Source organism: Panulirus ornatus, chromosome 65 (assembly GCF_036320965.1).
Source record: "Panulirus ornatus isolate Po-2019 chromosome 65, ASM3632096v1, whole genome shotgun sequence".
In the NCBI taxonomy this organism is placed as follows: domain Eukaryota; kingdom Metazoa; phylum Arthropoda; class Malacostraca; order Decapoda; family Palinuridae; genus Panulirus; species Panulirus ornatus.
In genome coordinates, this window is record NC_092288.1 from 26398006 (window position 1) to 26417154 (window position 19149).

A 19149-nucleotide genomic window follows, 5' to 3' on the forward strand; every position below is an offset into this window, starting at 1 on the left:
TAAGTATACATACATCAGAACACATAACGGTCTGCACACACACACACACACATATATGTATGTATGTATGTATGTATGTATGTATGTATGTATGTATGTATGTATATATGTATGTATGGTTGTGTAGGGAGAGGAGAGGAGGTTGTTGTTGTTGTTGTTGTGAGCAGGTGATGGTGTTGCAGGGTTGTGACTATGACGTGGATCATCATGTGTCATCAGTACGAGACCAGCCTCGACTATGTTCACAATACCTTCAATATTCTCTCGGTAAGTCATATATGTACATACTTAGCACATATATAGACAGATAGACAGACAGATAGATTGATAGATAGATAGATAGATGGATAGATAGATAGATAGATAGATGATAAGATCTCTAGAATGAAGCAAAGTCAGAGAATGTAGGAGTGTGGGTTCTTGTGGGTGAGGTCAGCAGTATATGCTCCAACATCATGTGTTTGTGGCTGACGTGTGTGTGAGGCAGAACAGGCCGGGGGGGGGGGGGGGGGTGTCTAGCGGCCCTGAAGGACGAGAAGGTAAATAATTGGTCACAATATCACTTGTCACCCCCACCAGTGTCTATAATGTCCTATAACTTAGTCAGACGTTGTATAACATATAATGCTCTATAACTAACAGTCAGACATTATATAACAAAACTGGCTAATGTTTTACTCATTTTTGGACATGTTTCAGCTATAAGGTTATTCTACATGTAAGAAAGATATAAAGATTTTAGAATCCACTCACATGTTATTTAGCTGTCATGTGTAATGCACCGAAACCACAGCTCCCTACCCACATCCAGGCCCCACAAAACCTTCCATGGTTTACCCCAGACGTTTCACATGCCCTGATTCAGTCGACCCCGGTATACCACATCGTTTCAATTCATTCTGTCCTCTGCAAATCTTTCACTTTCCACTGTATTCAGTCCCCTATTGGTCAAAATGTTTTTAACTGCATCCTTCCACTTCCAATTTCGTCTCCCGCTCCTCCTTATTCCCTCCGCTTCTGACACATATATCCTCTTGGTCAATCTTTCCTCACTCATTCTCCCCATGTGACCAAACCATTTCAATACACCCTCTTCTGCTCTCTCAACCACAATCTTTTTATTACCAAACATCTCTCTTATCCTTTCATTACTTACTCGATCAAACCACCTCACACCACATACTGTCCTCAAACATCTCATTTCCAACAAATCCACCCTCCTCCGCACAACCCTGTCTATAGCTCATGCCGCGTAACCATGTAACATTGTTGGAACTACTAATTCTTCAATCATACCCGTTTTCGCTCTCCCAGATAACGATCTATCTTTCCATACATTCTTCAATGCTCCCAAAACCTTCGCTCCTCCCCCAACCCATATTTCACTTCCGCTTCCATGGTACGATCCGCTGCTAAGTCCACTCCCAGATATCTAAAACACTTCACTCCTACCAATTTTTCTCCAAACTCCCACCCCAAGTAACCTAGCGTTCAACCCTGCTGAACCTAATAACCTTGCTCTTGTTCACATTTACTCTCAGCTTTCTTCTTTCACACACTTTACCAAACTCAGTTACCAGCTTCTGTAGTTTCTCACCCGAATCAGCGACCAGCGCTGTATCATCAGCAAACAACTTACTTCCCAAGCGCTCTCAACCCTAACAGACTACATACACGCCCCTCTCTCCACGATTCTTGTGTTCACTTCCTTAACCACCCCATCCATAAACAAATTAGATAACCATGGAGACATCACACACACCTGCCGCAAACTAACCTTCACCTGGACCAATTCACTCTCCTCTCCTACTCGTGCATATGCCTTACATTCTTGATAACGAAATTTCACTGCTTCTAGCAACTTATCTCCCACATCGTGTATTATCAAAACCTTCCACAAAGCATCTCTATCAACTCTATCATATGCCTTCTCCAGATCCATAAATGTCACATACAAATTCATCTGTTTTTTAAGTATTTCTCACATACATTCCTTAAAACAAACACCTGATCCTCTACCACCTCTGAAACCACACTGCTCCTCACCAGTCTGATGCTCTGTACATATCGCTGATGACGGGGCGTTTGGGGAGGGGGAAGTGTCCCTGGGAGGGGGGGCGTCAGCAGTTTATTGTCAAACTGCCGTGTGAGCTGCCGGAGTTGGCGTGTGTGTGTGTGTGTGTGTGATAACATATACCTCTGAAATGTATATATCTAGTGGGTAATGAGATGTATATAGGTGTCAGGCAATAAACACTTAATTACCAAACCAGCACCACTGTCGACATTGAAGTGGTTTAATTATAACACTCCCACGAGCCAGCGCTGCTGCTGCTACAGTAATTGATAAATAAGTAGTCGTGCAACTTTATTGACCTACACACACACACACACACACACACACACACACACACACACACACACACTTCTGTACTCAGAGGGACAGATTAAAGGTTATCAGAAGCTATCTATGCCATGCTTTTTCATGTTAGGTGAGACGACACGAGCAATTGAATTCCCTTATCAAGCCATCTCATTAACGCTTCATCCCGTGTATGGCTCACACCCTCCTGCATGTTCAGGCCCTGATCCCTCATAGCATCTTTCACTCAATCTTTTCATCTCGTCCTCATTCTCTCCTCTCCCCTTGTTTCCTTCACTTCTTACACTTATACCCTCTTAATCACCCTTTTTTTACTCATTTTATCCATGCGTCCAAACCTTCGTAACACACCCACATCACATCTCTCAACCATACTCTTGTTACTGCAACGAATCTCTCCTACCTTATCATGTTATCAACCTGCGCTCCTCATGCCACATCTTGTCCATGAAGATGTCATTTCTAATGCATCTACCTGCTTCTATAATCTTTTATCTGAGGCCGAAGCCTCACATCCATAGAAGGCTGTCGTGACTACTATACCATCAAACATACCATCTTCACCCTCACAGACAGTCACTTCTCATTGCACACATTCCATAATGAGCTCAGGACCTTAGCTCCTTCACCCATCCTGTGGCTCATTTAAGCTCCCATGGTTATATCTACTTTCATATCCACTCCCAGGTATCTACAACGCTCGACATTCTTCAGACTTTCTCTATTCAGATTCACATTTCATCCAACCTGTCTGTCTCTCCGACATAATAACCCTTCACACACTATCGCAGAAACAGACACCAGCCTCTGCAGCTTCTCACTCGAGCCTGACACTAGAACTGTATCATCTACAAACAACAGCTGACTTACTCACACAAACTTTGCCACAAGACAATCCCAAATCATCTCTTTCTCTTCCCCTTGATTCTAGTTTCCCTGAGGCAGAGCAGCCAGGTTAATCATCCACACAGGTCAGACACCCACCCAACTGGAACAGGTCAGACACCCACCTAGCTGGAACAGGTCAGACACCCACCTAGCTGGAACAGGTCAGACACCCACCTAGCTGGAACAGGTCAGACACCCACCTAGCTGGAACAGGTCAGACACCCACCCAGCTGGAACAGGTCAGACACCCACCTAGCTGGAACAGATCAGACACCCACCTAGCTGGAACAGGTCAGACACCCACCTAGCTGGAACAGGTCAGACACCCACCTAGCTGGAACAGGTCAGACACCCACCTAGCTGGAACAGGTCAGACACCCACCTAGCTGGAGTTAGGAAGGTTATCAGTCCTCAGGCTCTCCCACTCTCACTGTGTGACGTGTGTAGGACCCTGAGCGTCAGCAGGTTATGTAAGGTTCTTCTTGACACTGAGAGCATCTCTGGGGTGTTGTGAAGGTGTGTGAACTTTCGGGAGGATCTCTGGGGTGATGAGAAGGCCCCTGGGTTGTCAGGAAGGCCTCTGGGGTAATGGAAATTTCTCTGGGGACTTAGGGAGGTGTATGCAGTTCTTGGAAGGTTTTCCAGTTTTAAGGTTCAGGAAGATTCCATTACTTTCTTTCCTTGGGAATAAACTGCTGTTAAGGGGTTAGTGCTCAGGTTGTTCACACGAGTGCTACAGTCACCAGGTCATACCATTCCCTCAAGTACCAGGTCACACTAGTCACAGGGTCACACCAATACTTGCATCACCAGGTCATACCAGTGCCTTAGTCACCAGGTCACACCAGTGCTCCAGTCACCAGGTCAACACCCAATCTTCTCATATGAACATTCTCTCCCTAATATCAAGCTACGTAGTTCCTCCTCTCCGCTCCCTAGTTGCCTCATACAGGTGTTCCCTGGCCGCTCCTCCTGTAGTAAGGTGTGGTGGTGTGTGCCCACAGTACCAGGACCCGGTGGTGGGACAGATCATCACGAACGGCTGGCTAGCGGGAGACACCTTCCTCTTCCTGACGGGGTTGGTGCTGGCCTACCGCCTCCTGCCCTACCTCTCCGCCCGTGGACACATCGCCAACCTATCCCTCTTCCTCAAGAGCTTCGTCAGGAGGTTCCTCAGGTGAGATAGAGACCATTGCTCATGTGGGAGACAGAGAGATAGGTAGGTACTCTGATGATAGAAGTACGGCCTCTCAAGTGAGAGACAATTTCAAAGGTACGAGACAAAATAAACTCAAGGGAAAGTAAGTTACCAACTTTTAGGTTTGACATTAGGTTGGAGTAGCGCGGAGTGCTCACCGCAGTATGATGCAGAGGAGAGGATATCAGGTCATGTGAGGTACATGATGCCGTGTGGTTCATGTGTGCCGGAGGTGCTGTGTGTGTGTGTGTGTGTGTGTGTGTGTGTGTGTGTGTGTGTGTGTGTGTGTGTGTGTGTGTGTGTGTGTGTGTGTGTGTGTGGTGGGGCGGGAGGCTGAGGTATTGTTCGTGGCCTGGAGGATGGGTCGTCGCGGTGTAGGAGTAATGGCAGGAAGTGACACCAGGAATTGGACGGTATTCCCACACTGAGACTCCACCCTCCCTGAACCTTCCCACTGACTCACCCACCTCCTTGTGACCTGCGAGTGATGGCTGGCCACTGACCCACCCACCTCCTGGTGACCTGCGAGTGATGGCTGGCCACTGACCCACCCACCTCCTGGTGACCTGCGAGTGATGGCTGGCCACTGACCCACCCACCTCCTAGTGACCTGCGGGTGATGGCTGGCACTCAGGATAGACTTGGTGACCGATAGGCAACTGTACCACCTGGTGTGATTCAAAGATCTACTCTGAGTAGATGGTATCTCTGTGCTAGTGAACGCCGCGACTATCATTCTATTTAGCTGAACCAATTTAGAACTTTACAATTGCCTGAGCCAAGAAAATAGAGGTCCATAAAGAGCGTAGGCCAATTAGTCCAGATAACAAGACCAGTTAGGCTAGTCTGAGGTCAACCTGTTATCAAACACACCTGAAGCCAAGCAAGATCAAGTCTTCAAACTGATCTTAATCCTAACTGGATCCAGACGAGGCAAACCATCAAACTCAGGTTGTTGTGATCGGATCATCAAACTCAGGCTGTTGTGATCTGATCATCAAACTCAGGTTGTTGTGATCATCTGATCATCAAACTCAGGTTGTTGTGATCATCTGATCATCAAACTCAGGTTGTTGTGATCTGATCATCAAACTCAGGCTGTTGTGATCTGATCATCAAACTCAGGTTGTTGTGATCATCTGATCATCAAACTCAGGTTGTTGTGATCTGATCATCAAACTCAGGCTGTTGTGATCTGATCATCAAGGAGGGAGAGGGAGGCACAAAGGATGTGTGGCAGGAGAACAAGGTTGTGGAGATATCGTTTGATATTCAACAGGATCAGAAGTTAACATATTTGAGATGAAGAAAGAAGATAACGATTCAAGTAAGAAATAATGAAATTTGTCATAAGATAAAAGAGAAACTTAGGGATTCAAAAACTGATATAGTCACTGGATATGAAGGCAGATGCAGATTATCTGATAGGATTCTGAAGTAGATAGTCAAATGTACGAACAGGAATTTACGAAAAGAAAAAATCAGATGAATCCTTACCAGGCGTCGCGGAGACCATTGACCTGCAGGATACACGTATACCACAGACACCATCTACTGTGGGCAGGGAGGGAGGCCAGGGAGGGAGGCCAGGGAGGGCGGCCAGGGAGGGCGGCCAGGGAGGGAGGCCAGGCAGGGAGGCCAGGGAGGGTGGCCAGGGAGATAGGCCAGGGAGGGAGGCCAGGCAGGGAGGCCAGGGAGGGAGGCCAGGCAGGGAGGCCAGGGAGGGAGGCCAGGGGTGTCGGTGGCTGACTAACAGACACAGAACAGGAAGGTTGATGCAGTGGACCAAGGACTTGGCCACACACAGACATACATACACTAGAAGTCAAAAAAAGGCTCTGTAAAGAAGGATTTCCACTCTTAAAGACAGTTTAGTTTGGGGAGTTTATGGGCTGTTTGGTGAGAGGTTTAGATAAGTGGAGAACAGACGCGACCAAGAGTGATGGACGACGAGGGACACTTGTGAGGAAGTCGCACACACGAGGAATGGCGGGTCGGCACTGAAGGATCTGGCTGAGAAATAAGGCACACCGACGTGAGAGATGGTAATGCAAGAATGGTAGAATTAGTCACTATGGCAGGTGTGGTGTGTGACAGATGTGGTGTGTGACAGGTGTGGTGTGTGACAGGTGTGGTGTGTGACAGGTGTGGTGTGTGACAGGTGTGGTGTGTGACAGGTGTGGTGTGTGACAGGTGTGGTGTGTGACAGATGTGGTGTGTGACAGGTGTGGTGTGTGGCAGGTGTGGTGCGTGACAGGTGTGGTGTGTGACAGGTGTGGTGTGTGACAGGTGTGGTGTGTGGCAGTTGTGGTGTGTGACAGGTGTGGTGTGTGACAGATGTGGTGTGTGACAGGTGTGGTGTGTGACAGGTGTGGTGTGTGACAGGTGTGGTGTGTGACAGGTGTGGTTCATGATTGGTGTGCTGTGTGGAAGATGTGTTGTGTGCCATCTTCGTCTATGTGGTTTTTTCTCACATTCTCTGTGAGTTTTGACTGACAACATGTTGGCCGTTCATGTTCATATATCCTCTACAACACTGGTCACAAACTTACCATGTCGATCATTGTCAAGTGTCGACTTTGCTTTAGCGAAAACCTAGCGCATTACTGTCTCCTGTTGTATGTGAATCACTTGTATATATGACACAGCTGGTGTGTGATCATCACTTTTCCTTATGTTCACAACATCAACCAGGGTTATCATCACCTCTCCTTATGTCCCAGTAGGTGAGGACCAATGTCTCCAGGTCATACAATTCCTGGCTCAAGGTTTACATGGGTCACATCTCTACAGCTTTGGTCACATCTCTACAGCTTTCTTGTCATTTCATGAAATCGATCTGGTTCATTGGTACGATGACTTGTGTGTTGTTGTTGTTGTTGTTGTTGTTGTGGTTGTTTTGTTGTTGTTGTTGTTGTTGTTGCTGTTGTTGTTGTTGTTGTTGTTGTCGTTGTTTATGGTTGGGATGTTTACTGCACTGACCTGACGCTGTATGTGACGAATGTTCATCAGTCGTGTTCCTTCTGGTTTACAATGTATGTATACTGCAGAGAGAGAGAGAGAGAGAGAGAGAGAGAGAGAGAGAGAGAGAGAGAGAGAGAGAGAGAGAGAGAGAGAGAGAGAGAGAGAGAGAGAGAGAGAGAGAGAGAGAGAGAGAGAGAGAGAGAGAGAGAGGACATCCAATAGGAACAAACAAGTTCTGCAACTTTTGATTAGATGCTTTGAAAGTGATTACTGGCTCTTGTGAAGACGGTGTCCACCTCCCCCACGCCAGCCCGCCCCCCCCCCCCTCTCTCTCTCTCTCTCTTTCTCTCTCTCTCTCTCTCTCTCTCTCTCTCTCTCTCAATCAAGTCTCTAACTCCCCACAAAATGTTTGACTCTGCATCACCCAGACGTCCTGTTCCATCCACTCTCACTATCTATCATCCCTCTCCCCATCTTGACCTCTCACTATCTATCATCTATCTCCCCATCTTACCCTCTTACTATCCATCCTTCCTCTTCCTTCCACTCTCCCTCAAGCTTTCACTGACTCTTCAAAACAAACACACCTTTCCACTCTCCCTCACACACTCTCCATTATAAAATCTCCCTCACGCACTCTCCCTCACATCCTCTCCTTATCTTACTCTTCCTCTCCCTCACATACTCTCTCATATACACACAAACTTTATATTCAGACAGACAGACAGACAGAGAGACAGACAGACAGACAGACAGACAGACAGACACACACACACACACACACACACACACACACATACACACACACACATCCAAAGATCATCAGAGTTGGTTGCAGAATCAAGACAGCTGACTTACAGGAAAAGGATAAAGGCCTTGAATTTACCACCATGGAGGAGAGACGAGTAAGGAGTGACCTTATCAACGCCTTTATATTTTCAAACCAGCTTGATGACGTAGATAGTGAACAGTTCTTCGAAAGATGTAGGGATAAGAGAACTAGAGAACATAACATGAGATTAAGCAATAAATTTGTTATAAGTCAAATGTAGAAGTACTTCAACATTATACTATGAGTGGGAGGCTGAAGACATCATCAATGTGGTGGACAACATACATGGGTTTATGAGGATGTTTGACAATGCTGGGTACAGTACAAGTATGTAATCACAATAAGTAATCACAATAAGTAATCACAATAAGTAATCAGACACGTTTATTCATTGTTATCCTTTTCTTCCACTGCTTTAAGGGAGTTGTATGTTATATCATTTTTGATGTTCCAGTCTCCAGTCACGAACAAAACTTCACATCAAGGCTGAGCCTTAATTGTCATATTGGGTCTGTGTTGTGGTCTGTGTTGTGATCCGTGTTGTGATCCGTGTTGTGGTCTGTGTTGTGGTCTGTGTTGTGGTCTGTGTTGTGGTCTGTGTTGTGGTCTGTGTTGTGGTCTGTGTTGTGGTTCGTGTAACTCAGTACATTCTCAGTCACCCTCACGTTACCTCTCCATCCTCCCTGCCAGTCTGTCATCACCCTTCCTGACCACCTGCCCAGGTCTTCCCTGACACTCTCCCAGTACTCTCCCTGACACTCTCCCTGACACTCTCCCTGCAGGCTGGCGCCCACCATCCTGAGCGTGGCTCTCTTCTGCGCCTCTCTGCTGCGCTGGCTTGCGTACGGTCCCCGGGCGCACCTACTGCGGGCCTTCAGCCAGGAGCGCTGCCGGCGTCACTGGTGGAAGGACGTGCTCTTCATCAACAACTACGTCATCGGCGACAACCACGGCTATGACGTCAACGACGTACGTGGTGGGGAGGGGGAAGGGGGGGAGGGGAGGGGAGGATATCAGAAGGGGTTGATCTCTGGGGAGAGTAAAGGGTGAGAGGAAGGGAAGACTGGTGATAATGAGGAGAGAGAGAGAGAGAGAGAGAGAGAGAGAGAGAGAGAGAGAGAGAGAGAGAGAGAGAGAGAGAGAGAGAGAGAGAGAGAGAGAGAGAGAGAGAGAGAGAGAGAATATTCAGCTCTCTCACATAGCGTTTTCTATTCTTTCTGCCATCATTTTTGTTTTCTTGTTTGTTGACTTACAATATCATCTCCTCGTCTGTGGTCCATCAGTCTGTTTCCTAATCCTCTCCCTCTCCCCCACCTGAGGTATGTATGAGGGAGGGAGGGAGAGAGAGAGGGAGGGAGGGAGAGAGGGAGGGAGGGAGGAGAGATTGAGCGTCTGAAGATAATGAGAAAAATCAAATCAGTTCTGGGCGAGGCAGGGAAAGAAAAGGGGGTAGGGGAGTGTGGGACAGGGGAGGGAAGTGTGGGAGAGGAGCTAGGGAGAGTGAGGGGAGAGGGCTAGGGAGAGTGAGGGGAGAGGGCTAGGGAGAGTGAGGGGAGAGGGCTAGAAATCAGGCTATAAATCGCTCGACTGTCAGGGGTAAAAATACTTAACCAAGTTTCTCGTTTTCTATATTTCCTTCTCTACGATGGTGATGGTGGTAATGGTGATGGTGATGGTGGTGATGGTGATGGTGATCGTGATGGTGCTGCTGCTGATGGTGATGGTGATGGTGATGGTGCTGCTGGTGTACAGTGTCTGGAGAACTGCTGGTACACAGCAGTAGACATGCAGCTGTTCCTCATCTTGCCCATCCTTCTGCTGCCCATCACTTGTCACAGAATTGGAGGTCAGTCTAACTCATATTTATATATATATATATATATATATATATATATATATATATATATATATATATATATATATATATATATATATATATATATATATATATATATATATATATATATATATATATATATTCTTTTTTTTTTGCTTTGTCGCTGTCTCCCGCGTTTGCGAGGTAGCGCAAGGAAACAGACGAAAGAAATGGCCCAACCCACCCCCATACACATGTATATATATACACGTCCACACACGCAAATATACATACCTACACAGCTTTCCATGGTTTACCCCAGACGCTTCACATGTCCTGATTCAATCCACTGACAGCACGTCAACCCCGGTATACCACATCAATCCAATTCACTCTATTCCTTGCCCTCCTTTCACCCTCCTGCATGTTCAGGCCCCGATCACACAAAATCTTTTTCACTCCATCTTTCCACCTCCAATTTGGTCTCCCACTTCTCCTCGTTCCCTCCACCTCCGACACATATATCCTCTTGGTCAATCTTTCCTCACTCATTCTCTCCATGTGCCCAAACCATTTCAAAACACCCTCTTCTGCTCTCTCAACCACGCTCTTTTTATTTCCACACATCTCTCTTACCCTTACGTTACTTACTCGATCAAACCACCTCACACCACACATTGTCCTCAAACATCTCATTTCCAGCACATCCACCCTCCTGCGCACAACTCTATCCATAGCCCACGCCTGGCAACCATACAACATTGTTGGAACCACTATTCCTTCAAACATACCCATTTTTGCTTTCCGAGATAATATTCTCGACTTCCACACATTTTTCAAGGCTCCCAGGATTTTCGCCCCCTCCCCCACCCTATGATCCACTTCCGCTTCCATGGTTCCATCCGCTGCCAGATCCACTCCCAGATATCTAAAACACTTTACTTCCCCAGTTTTTCTCCATTCAAACTTACCTCCCAATTGACTTGACCCTCAACCCTACTGTACCTAATAACCTTGCTCTTATTCACATTTACTCTTAACTTTCTTCTTTCATACACTTTACCAAACTCAGTCACCAGCTTCTGCAGTTTCTCACATGAATCAGCCACCAGCGCTGTATCATCAGCGAACAACAACTGACTCACTTCCCAAGCTCTCTCATCCACAACAGACTTCATACTTGCCCCTCTTTCCAAAACTCTTGCATTCACCTCCCTAACAACCCCATCCATAAACAAATTAAAGAACTATGGAGACATCACACACCCCTGCCGCAAACCTACATATATATATATATATATATATATATATATATATATATATATATATATATATATATATATATATATATATATATATATATATATATATATATATATATATATATATATATATATATATATATATATATATATATATATATATATGTAGGTTTGCGGCAGGGGTGTGTGATGTCTCCATAGTTCTTTAATTTGTTTATGGATGGGGTTGTTAGGGAGGTGAATGCAAGAGTTTTGGAAAGAGGGGCAAGTATGAAGTCTGTTGTGGATGAGAGAGCTTGGGAAGTGAGTCAGTATATATATATATATATATACATATATATCACAGAACCCTGGCAGGATGAGGCATGAGGCAGGCGGGTGTGTGAGGTGTAGGCCTGACCGAGATATTTGCATGTGTCAATAACAATCATTTGTGTCTCCGTGGCTGCTGTTGCTGCTGCAGGACTGGTGAACCTGAGCCTGGTGACCCTGGCGTCCGTCCTGGTGCCCCTGGGCATCACCATAGCTTACAACCTGCCTCCATCACCACTATGTGCCATGACGTGAGTATTTGACAATCACACCACCAACACCACCACCACCATCATCACCATCACTATCACTATCACCATCATCACCAACATTACTATCACAGTCACCACCACTATCACCATCACCATGAAAAGTGCATACAAAGATAGCAATGGAATACAAGGGAATTCAGACATCAACAGACCACTGGGTCTTCTCCAGGTGTTCATGATCGTGGAAGATGATAACAGAAACCCACACATGAGTGAGGTCAGAGTTAAAAGCCATTCAGATAATTGAGAAATGATAACCAGCAAATTGTCATTGTGATTAAGGAGGCGCAAATCACTCAAGTCGTGGACGTAAAGTATTCATCAATTCTATTCATAAACGTATCTACAGCAATGCTGTCAACAACTCTAACTAGCAATTCGTTCAATACATAAACAATTATCTTCTAGGAAAGGTACTTCGCCTTATTCCAGGTAAAGTTTGTCCACGAGTTTGTAATCATTACTATGAGTGTGACCAGACCAAGCAAGTCTTCAGTAACTAGGTACAATAAGATTATCAAAACCTTTGATCATTTCGAATACTTGAATTAGATCACATGTTAATCTTCTCTTTTCAAACTAATTATGTTCAAGGCGTTGATTTTATTACCCAGCTTTGAATCATCAGCGAATTTTGATATCTTTCTATGCAGCCCATTATCAATATCATTAATATATGTAGGAAAGAGACCCGGTCCCAAGACTGATCCTTGTGGCACTCCGCTTGTTACGTCCAACCATTCTGAGGTCTGACCATTAATCACAACTCTTTCTTTAAGGCCAGACAACCAAATTCCGATCCACTGAAGTACATCCTCATCAATGCCATGTGACTTAATGTTTCATCCTAACCTTTGATGCGTAACCTTATCAAAAGCTTTTTGAGCATTTAAATAAGATCAGCTGCTATACTCTTGTTATACACGTTCATCATATAATGAGATAAATCAAGCACATTTGTTAGACATAAGCTGAGAACTGCTTATTAAGTCGTGGTCCCATACATGATGTACAATTCTACCACAAATGATGGTTTCCATGTGTTAAGCTAACTACAAGATAGTACCCAAGCAGTGACGTTCTGCCTTTATTGACTATCAGTGTTATCTTATCTATAACTTGGCACTAGTGTTATTTTCTCCTCGAGTTTATCTTTTATTTCTACAAAATGAAATCGGCGTTTGTAACAGCTACAACGGTTTGTACGACGGGATCTATATGAACTGCCTGCCACCAGCTGTCACTCTAGTAGGGGAGCTGACAGCCACCTGTCTGCCGCCAGCTGTCACTCTACTGTGGGTACTGAACAGCCACCTGTCTGTCACCAGCTGTCATCACCTGCCGTCCTGTCTTCAGCCCTTCTGAAAGTACTGTACAATTTTGAATAATTTCTGTGAAAAAGTCTACGGCGGTATGTTGCCACGTTTCACTTACTCGGCTCCCACTTCAGAACCTTCACCAATCCCAATCTCCCTTACAACCAGGACCAATCCCGTCCTCCCTTACAACCAGGACCAATCCCGTCCTACCTTACAACCAGCACCAATCCCTTCCCCCCCTTACAGTTAGCACCAATACCATCCTCCCTCAGAACCGGGGCCAACCCCACCCTCCCTCAGGAGCGGGACTTAGGCAACTATTACGCTACATTACTGCTTTTAAAACCCTTGTGAAAGTACTTTAAGCTCTGCATCACTCACATATGTACTCACTACTTCCGAAAAGTGACTCATGAGTACCGAACATAATATACTGGCTATACCTTTGACAATAGACGCAGGAAAACACTAGATCCAGCAAGCACATGTTGCTGGAAAAACAATTGATTTAGGAAGATCCACAGAAACTGAATATAAGACTCGTATCTATGCAGTGAGATGGAATTAAGTCAAAACAAAAACTAAATAATATTGAATTGTGAGAAAGAACTGGAGGACGAGTGATTGACATATACCTGTTGACGAAAACAGCCTCAGAGAAGACAGGTTTGGTGAACTAGAGGATGCATCAGCTGTATTATTTCCGCCAACCCACACAATGTATTACCAACATACCTCAGTTGCAGAATTTTTTCCACGAACAGAATAAACACCACACTTGGCCAACCAACAAATGAACAGCAGATGAAAGTCGAACAAGAACAAGTGTTCTCCAGGCTACACAACACATCAGGAAGACACAACAGTAACAACAGACGGATGCAATATGGAAGTATGAGTGGCACTTGGCAAGATATTGGCCAGTGTCTGCCAGGTGGGTTGAATTGGAGAGTTGCAGCGCCCCTCCACCCTGCATGCTGATTGCAACGCTGATGATACCATAAAATGGTGTAACTCGGTATATTACTGGGAGGAGTATAATCAAACATATTGCACTTATATTACATTCATAAACCGGCACTTCACACAACCACAAGGCTTGATGTTAATACGATATTATTGGTAACTCAAGGTACTTGAGTTCACATGGTATCTAATATCTCTCCCTCCCTCCCTCCCTGTAGATTCTCACCTCTCTCCCTGCCTCCCTCCCTGCAGATTGTCGCAGCACCTGCAGTACATGACGAGTGTGTACCTGGTGCCCTGGTGCCGGGCGGGGCCCTGGATCATCGGAGTGTGGACGGCCATCTTCCTAGGGATGCCACCATAGCCAGGGTCAGAATCCACAAGGTCAGCACCTGATATAGTCAGTCAGACCCTGACACAGGCTGGGGAAAGGTCAGCCCCTGACACAGGCAAGGGAAAGGTCAGCCCCTGACACAGGCAAGGGAAAGGTCAGCCCCTGACAGGCTGGGGAAAAGTCAGCCCCTGATACAGGCTGGAGAGGTAAAGTGTTTGGGAAGACAAGGTCAACTATGATGGGTGTGTGGTACCAGGGGACGGGTGAAGGCCGGAAAGGTCCAGAAGGATAAGGACCTGGATGACCATAGAGAGAGGGAGAAGGTCTATGACCATACAGGGAGAGGGAGAGGGTCTGTGAGAGTACAGGGGGAGCAAAAGGTTAGTTTTATGCATGTTACCTATCATTTTGCGTACACAGCTTATGTACATTTGTATATGTGTTGTATATATAGCATCTAATATCAGTATGTATGGTAGCATGTGGATCATATGTTGAACAGATTATTAGTAGTTATATACCACCTGCTCTAGGTATAGCGTTCTTTGAAAATAGATTTTGTACAGATATTCTGACCCTTCAATCATGTGTTGTACAGTCTGCCAAAAAAAGTCCCCCCCCCCCAAGGCCTGAGGTTTCTAATGGTTTACAACGAGTCGATCAAGTCAGTTGTAAACCATAAGAAATTTCAGGTCCAGAGGGGGAGGGGGGCAGATACTTTTTGAGAGAGTGTACGTAGGATAAGATACTGAATATCAAACTAGTATGTGTTGTTGAATGCAGAGAGTTACCACACCAGGGATGGAGCACTCTATGATGGCCTCCTCTACTTTCTCATCATCCTTATCACTTCCAATATTCGCTCAATCTTCTTAGCATGTCTGGCAAGTAATCATTGTCGCTCGTGCTTTTAACACTCCCTCCACACAGTAGCCAGCCAGACCCTCAGTGAGCCACACCACATCTTCCAGCCACATCATCACTCTCTCCCTCTTTACAGCAAACCAGCTTCCTCCTTACCATCTGTTACCAAGTTCTACATGTCCTTACCTGCCATGAAGGACAGACCGTGCATTCTGCACCACCTGCCCCTTTACCTCACCCCTCTGTACCACCTGCCCCTCTACCTCACCCCTCTGTACCACCTGCCCCTCTACCTCACCCCTCTGTACCACCTGCCCCTCTACCTCACCCCTCTGTACCACCTGCCTCTCTAATCCCACCGTTGCCTGTGTCAGGTGGTGGTGTTGCTGGGGTACTTGGTGGCCGTGTCCCTAGCCTTGGCGCTGGTGCTGGGGCTCTATCCGTACACACACCTCCTGCCAGACAAGAGATGGGAAGACCACCCCGCCATGTCCGCCGTGTACGGTGCCTTAGCCAGGCCACTCTGGGGGCTCTGTGTCGCCTGGGTCGTGTTCACCTGTCAGACTGGTAATGCAGGTGGGTGATCTGTGTCACTATATGTTATGGGGTCCCAGTGAGGCTCTGTGAGGCTCTGTAAAGTTCTATGTAGTTGGATGTGGTTCTTTTATACGTGTGCATCGGTTAAGTGTTACATCCCTACTATACTGCTTGGACATGGCTTGTGTCTGGGCTATGTTCTCTCAAGAGCTGTGTATGGCTATGTAGCTCTGGTTGTGGCTTTGCGTTGCCCTCCTTCTTGCATATCAGGTCGGCTTGTGTTCGTCTTGATGATAGCGTCGCAGGTAGATACTCTATTGCTCTGTGTATTGTAGGAATTTATGAGACTCTATGTGGCTATTCTCGCTGTGTCCCATGTGGAAGCTCTGCGGACTTTATAAAGTGATTCGGTACGTTCACCAGCGTCTGTCTGTGTCATCTGTATCACCTGGAGGGTGTGTGATGTACGGGATTGCTTCATAGCTCTAGGTATGTTTTAAGGCATAGTCTTTTGCTCAACAGGGGTCTGTGTACCTGTTATTCATTTGCATAACTGCGTGAGACTTTGATCTATGCTGGATAGTCTTACACCATACATTGTGGGACACAGGATTACCGTATGGCCCTTGCTAACTCCAAGATGGGCCGTTCTCACTGATGTTTGTATCTTTCCTTACACCGCTAAGCTCTGGTTAGCTTTACCATCTCATGTCACACCTAACACCTGACCTAACACCTGACCTAACACCTGACCCTTTTTGAAGTTTTAAAGGCTCAAAAGGATCTACATGTCTTCCAAGAGATCTTACACTAACAAGAATGATTTCATATTGTCCTGAGCTCCACACAGTCGCGTGGTTTTGGAAAAATTATTTATGACTATATTTCACTTACATATTCTCGTAAAATGTTTCATAGATTTCATGATCTCTACAGAGCTCCAGTAGCTCTACCTGACCCTGTAGTGATGTTTATGATTACTAATTGCCTCCGTCTATGTACAGGGACATTACCCTGAACCATTAACTCCAGGTGGTGGCTGTCTCTCTGATCCTAGTATGTGTCTTACCTGTAGACATGGTGAACCGAGTGCTCTCCTACCCTGGCTGGAGGCCCCTCGCCCGCCTGACCTTCACCATGTACCTAGTGGCCCCGGTGGTCCAGCTCTGGTGGTCCACGGTCCAGTACGTCCCCACCTACTACAACCACCTGGCCATGGTAAGGGAAAGAGGAGGAGTAAGGATGAGGATGAGGTAGGGGCAAGAGTATGGGAAGAGGTGCTCCACTAACAATGATTGAGGACAATAATGGGAGAGGGTTCTACAGAACCAATTCAAAGGGGCAGTAAAGGAAGATGGTAACCTACAAGGAATCTAAGGGGACACTAATGGAAGGTGGTACTGCGCTGGTCGCCTGATGGGCAGAACTGAAGGTTATGTAAAAGAAGGTTGTGATTAATGATATCAAAACATTTTGAGAATATGCAGTCCCCGTGTGACTCCCCCACTCCACCACCCTACCATGGTGTCTAGCATGAGGAAAACTGGGGAAGTGTTGAAGAAGGTCTCGGGGGGGAGGTTGGAGAGGAGGTTGGAGGAAGAGTGGAGAGGAGACTTGGATAATGTTGGAGGACAACAAAGTCGTTACCAAAATTTAGACAAATGAGTTAGAGGGAAAAACCAGAGGCTTTATATTTTCCCTCCTGAGAAGAAGGAAGAGTGAGGGGTGACCTGATCAAAACGTTTAAGTGTATAAAAGAGGTTGATGACACAGACAGTGAACAGTTCCTGGAAAGGTGTTGGGACAGAGCGGCCAGAGGACACAACAGATAATTTGTCAAGATATGTGTTTACAACATGTGATGTACTGGTGGACGGGTGAGGACGTGATGACTGCAGACATGTGTTGTACAGACGTTGTAAGGTTATATGACAGTAAAGGATGGTGAAGAGATGAGGTCACACGGTTGTAGAACTCCCTTACTGTAGGGTAGAGACATATGCACACACACACACACACACACACACACACACACACACACACACACACACACACACACACACACACACACACACACACACACACATTACGTCCCTCAATAAGTATAAACCAAAACACAGAACTTGATATAAAGATTTTACTGTAAGTTTTATGAATACTTCCTGTGTCAGCCATCAACTGATTGGGGAGAGAGAGAGAGAGAGAGAGAGAGAGAGAGAGAGAGAGAGAGAGAGAGAGAGAGAGAGAGAGAGAGAGAGAGAGAGAGAGAGAGAGAGAGAGAGAGAGAGAGAGAGAGAGAGAGAGAGAGAGAGAGAGAGAGAGAGAGAGAGAGAGAGAGAGAGAGAGAGAGAGAGAGAGAGAGAGAGAGAAATGTTATACTAGTCCTTTACACCCACACTAAACCCCCCTAGCCGCCCACATTAACTCCCCGGCCGCCCTCACTAACTCGCCTGGCCGCCCACAGATGGTGGAGACTGCTGGGGTGATGGTGATCGCTGGGGTGGTGGCTCTCCTGCTGACCTGCTTGGTGGAGCTTCCCATCGCCTCCACCCTAGACCTGCTCATGCCCTCCCCAGGTCAGTGCTCATGACGTCCCCAGGTCAGTACTCAAATCTTCCTCAGGTCAGTGCTCAAATCTTCCTCAGGTCAGTGCTCAAATCTTCCTCAGGTCAGTGCTCAGGCCCTAAACAGGTCAGCTTTTACGTCCCCATCTTCATTTTATTGCATTGTTTTTCTCTGCGTTTTTTCTTTTTCTGGCCGATTCATCAGACCTCTCCTGCTTCAGTAGACCTCTCCTTGCTTCAGCAGATCTCCCCTGCTTCAGCAGATCTCTCCTTGCTTCAGTAGGCGGATACAATTTTCCAGGAATGCTCAACAAAATTATGCCTTTGTAATTTGAACACTCAACTTTGTACAATGGCACTATGCATACATTCTGCCGATCCTCAAGCCACTTCACCATGATTCATACATACACTGAATATCCTTACTAACCAATCAACAACACAATCACCCCCTTTCTTAATAAATTCAACTGCAACACCATCCAAACCCGCCGCCTTGCTGGATTTCATCATCCGCAAAGCTTTCACTACCTCTTCTCTCTTCACCAAACCATTCTCCCTGACCATCTCACTTCAAACACCACCCCACCAAAACACCCTACATCTGCCACTCTATCATCAGATACATTCAACAAACC

The 19149-nt window shown here is 46.1% G+C and overlaps 1 protein-coding gene across 1 annotated transcript in view; it reads left to right on the forward strand.

The window, feature by feature from the left end:
- Window positions 1-19149, forward strand: part of LOC139746640 (nose resistant to fluoxetine protein 6-like) — a 40717-nt gene that overhangs the window by 20054 nt on the left and 1514 nt on the right. Inside the window, 10 exon segments of the mRNA XM_071658059.1 lie at window positions 183-267; window positions 4276-4448; window positions 9048-9234; window positions 10018-10111; window positions 11807-11906; window positions 14465-14550; window positions 14553-14596; window positions 15785-15986; window positions 17023-17165; window positions 18412-18523. Coding sequence (XP_071514160.1) covers window positions 183-267; window positions 4276-4448; window positions 9048-9234; window positions 10018-10111; window positions 11807-11906; window positions 14465-14550; window positions 14553-14596; window positions 15785-15986; window positions 17023-17165; window positions 18412-18523 — 1226 coding nt within the window.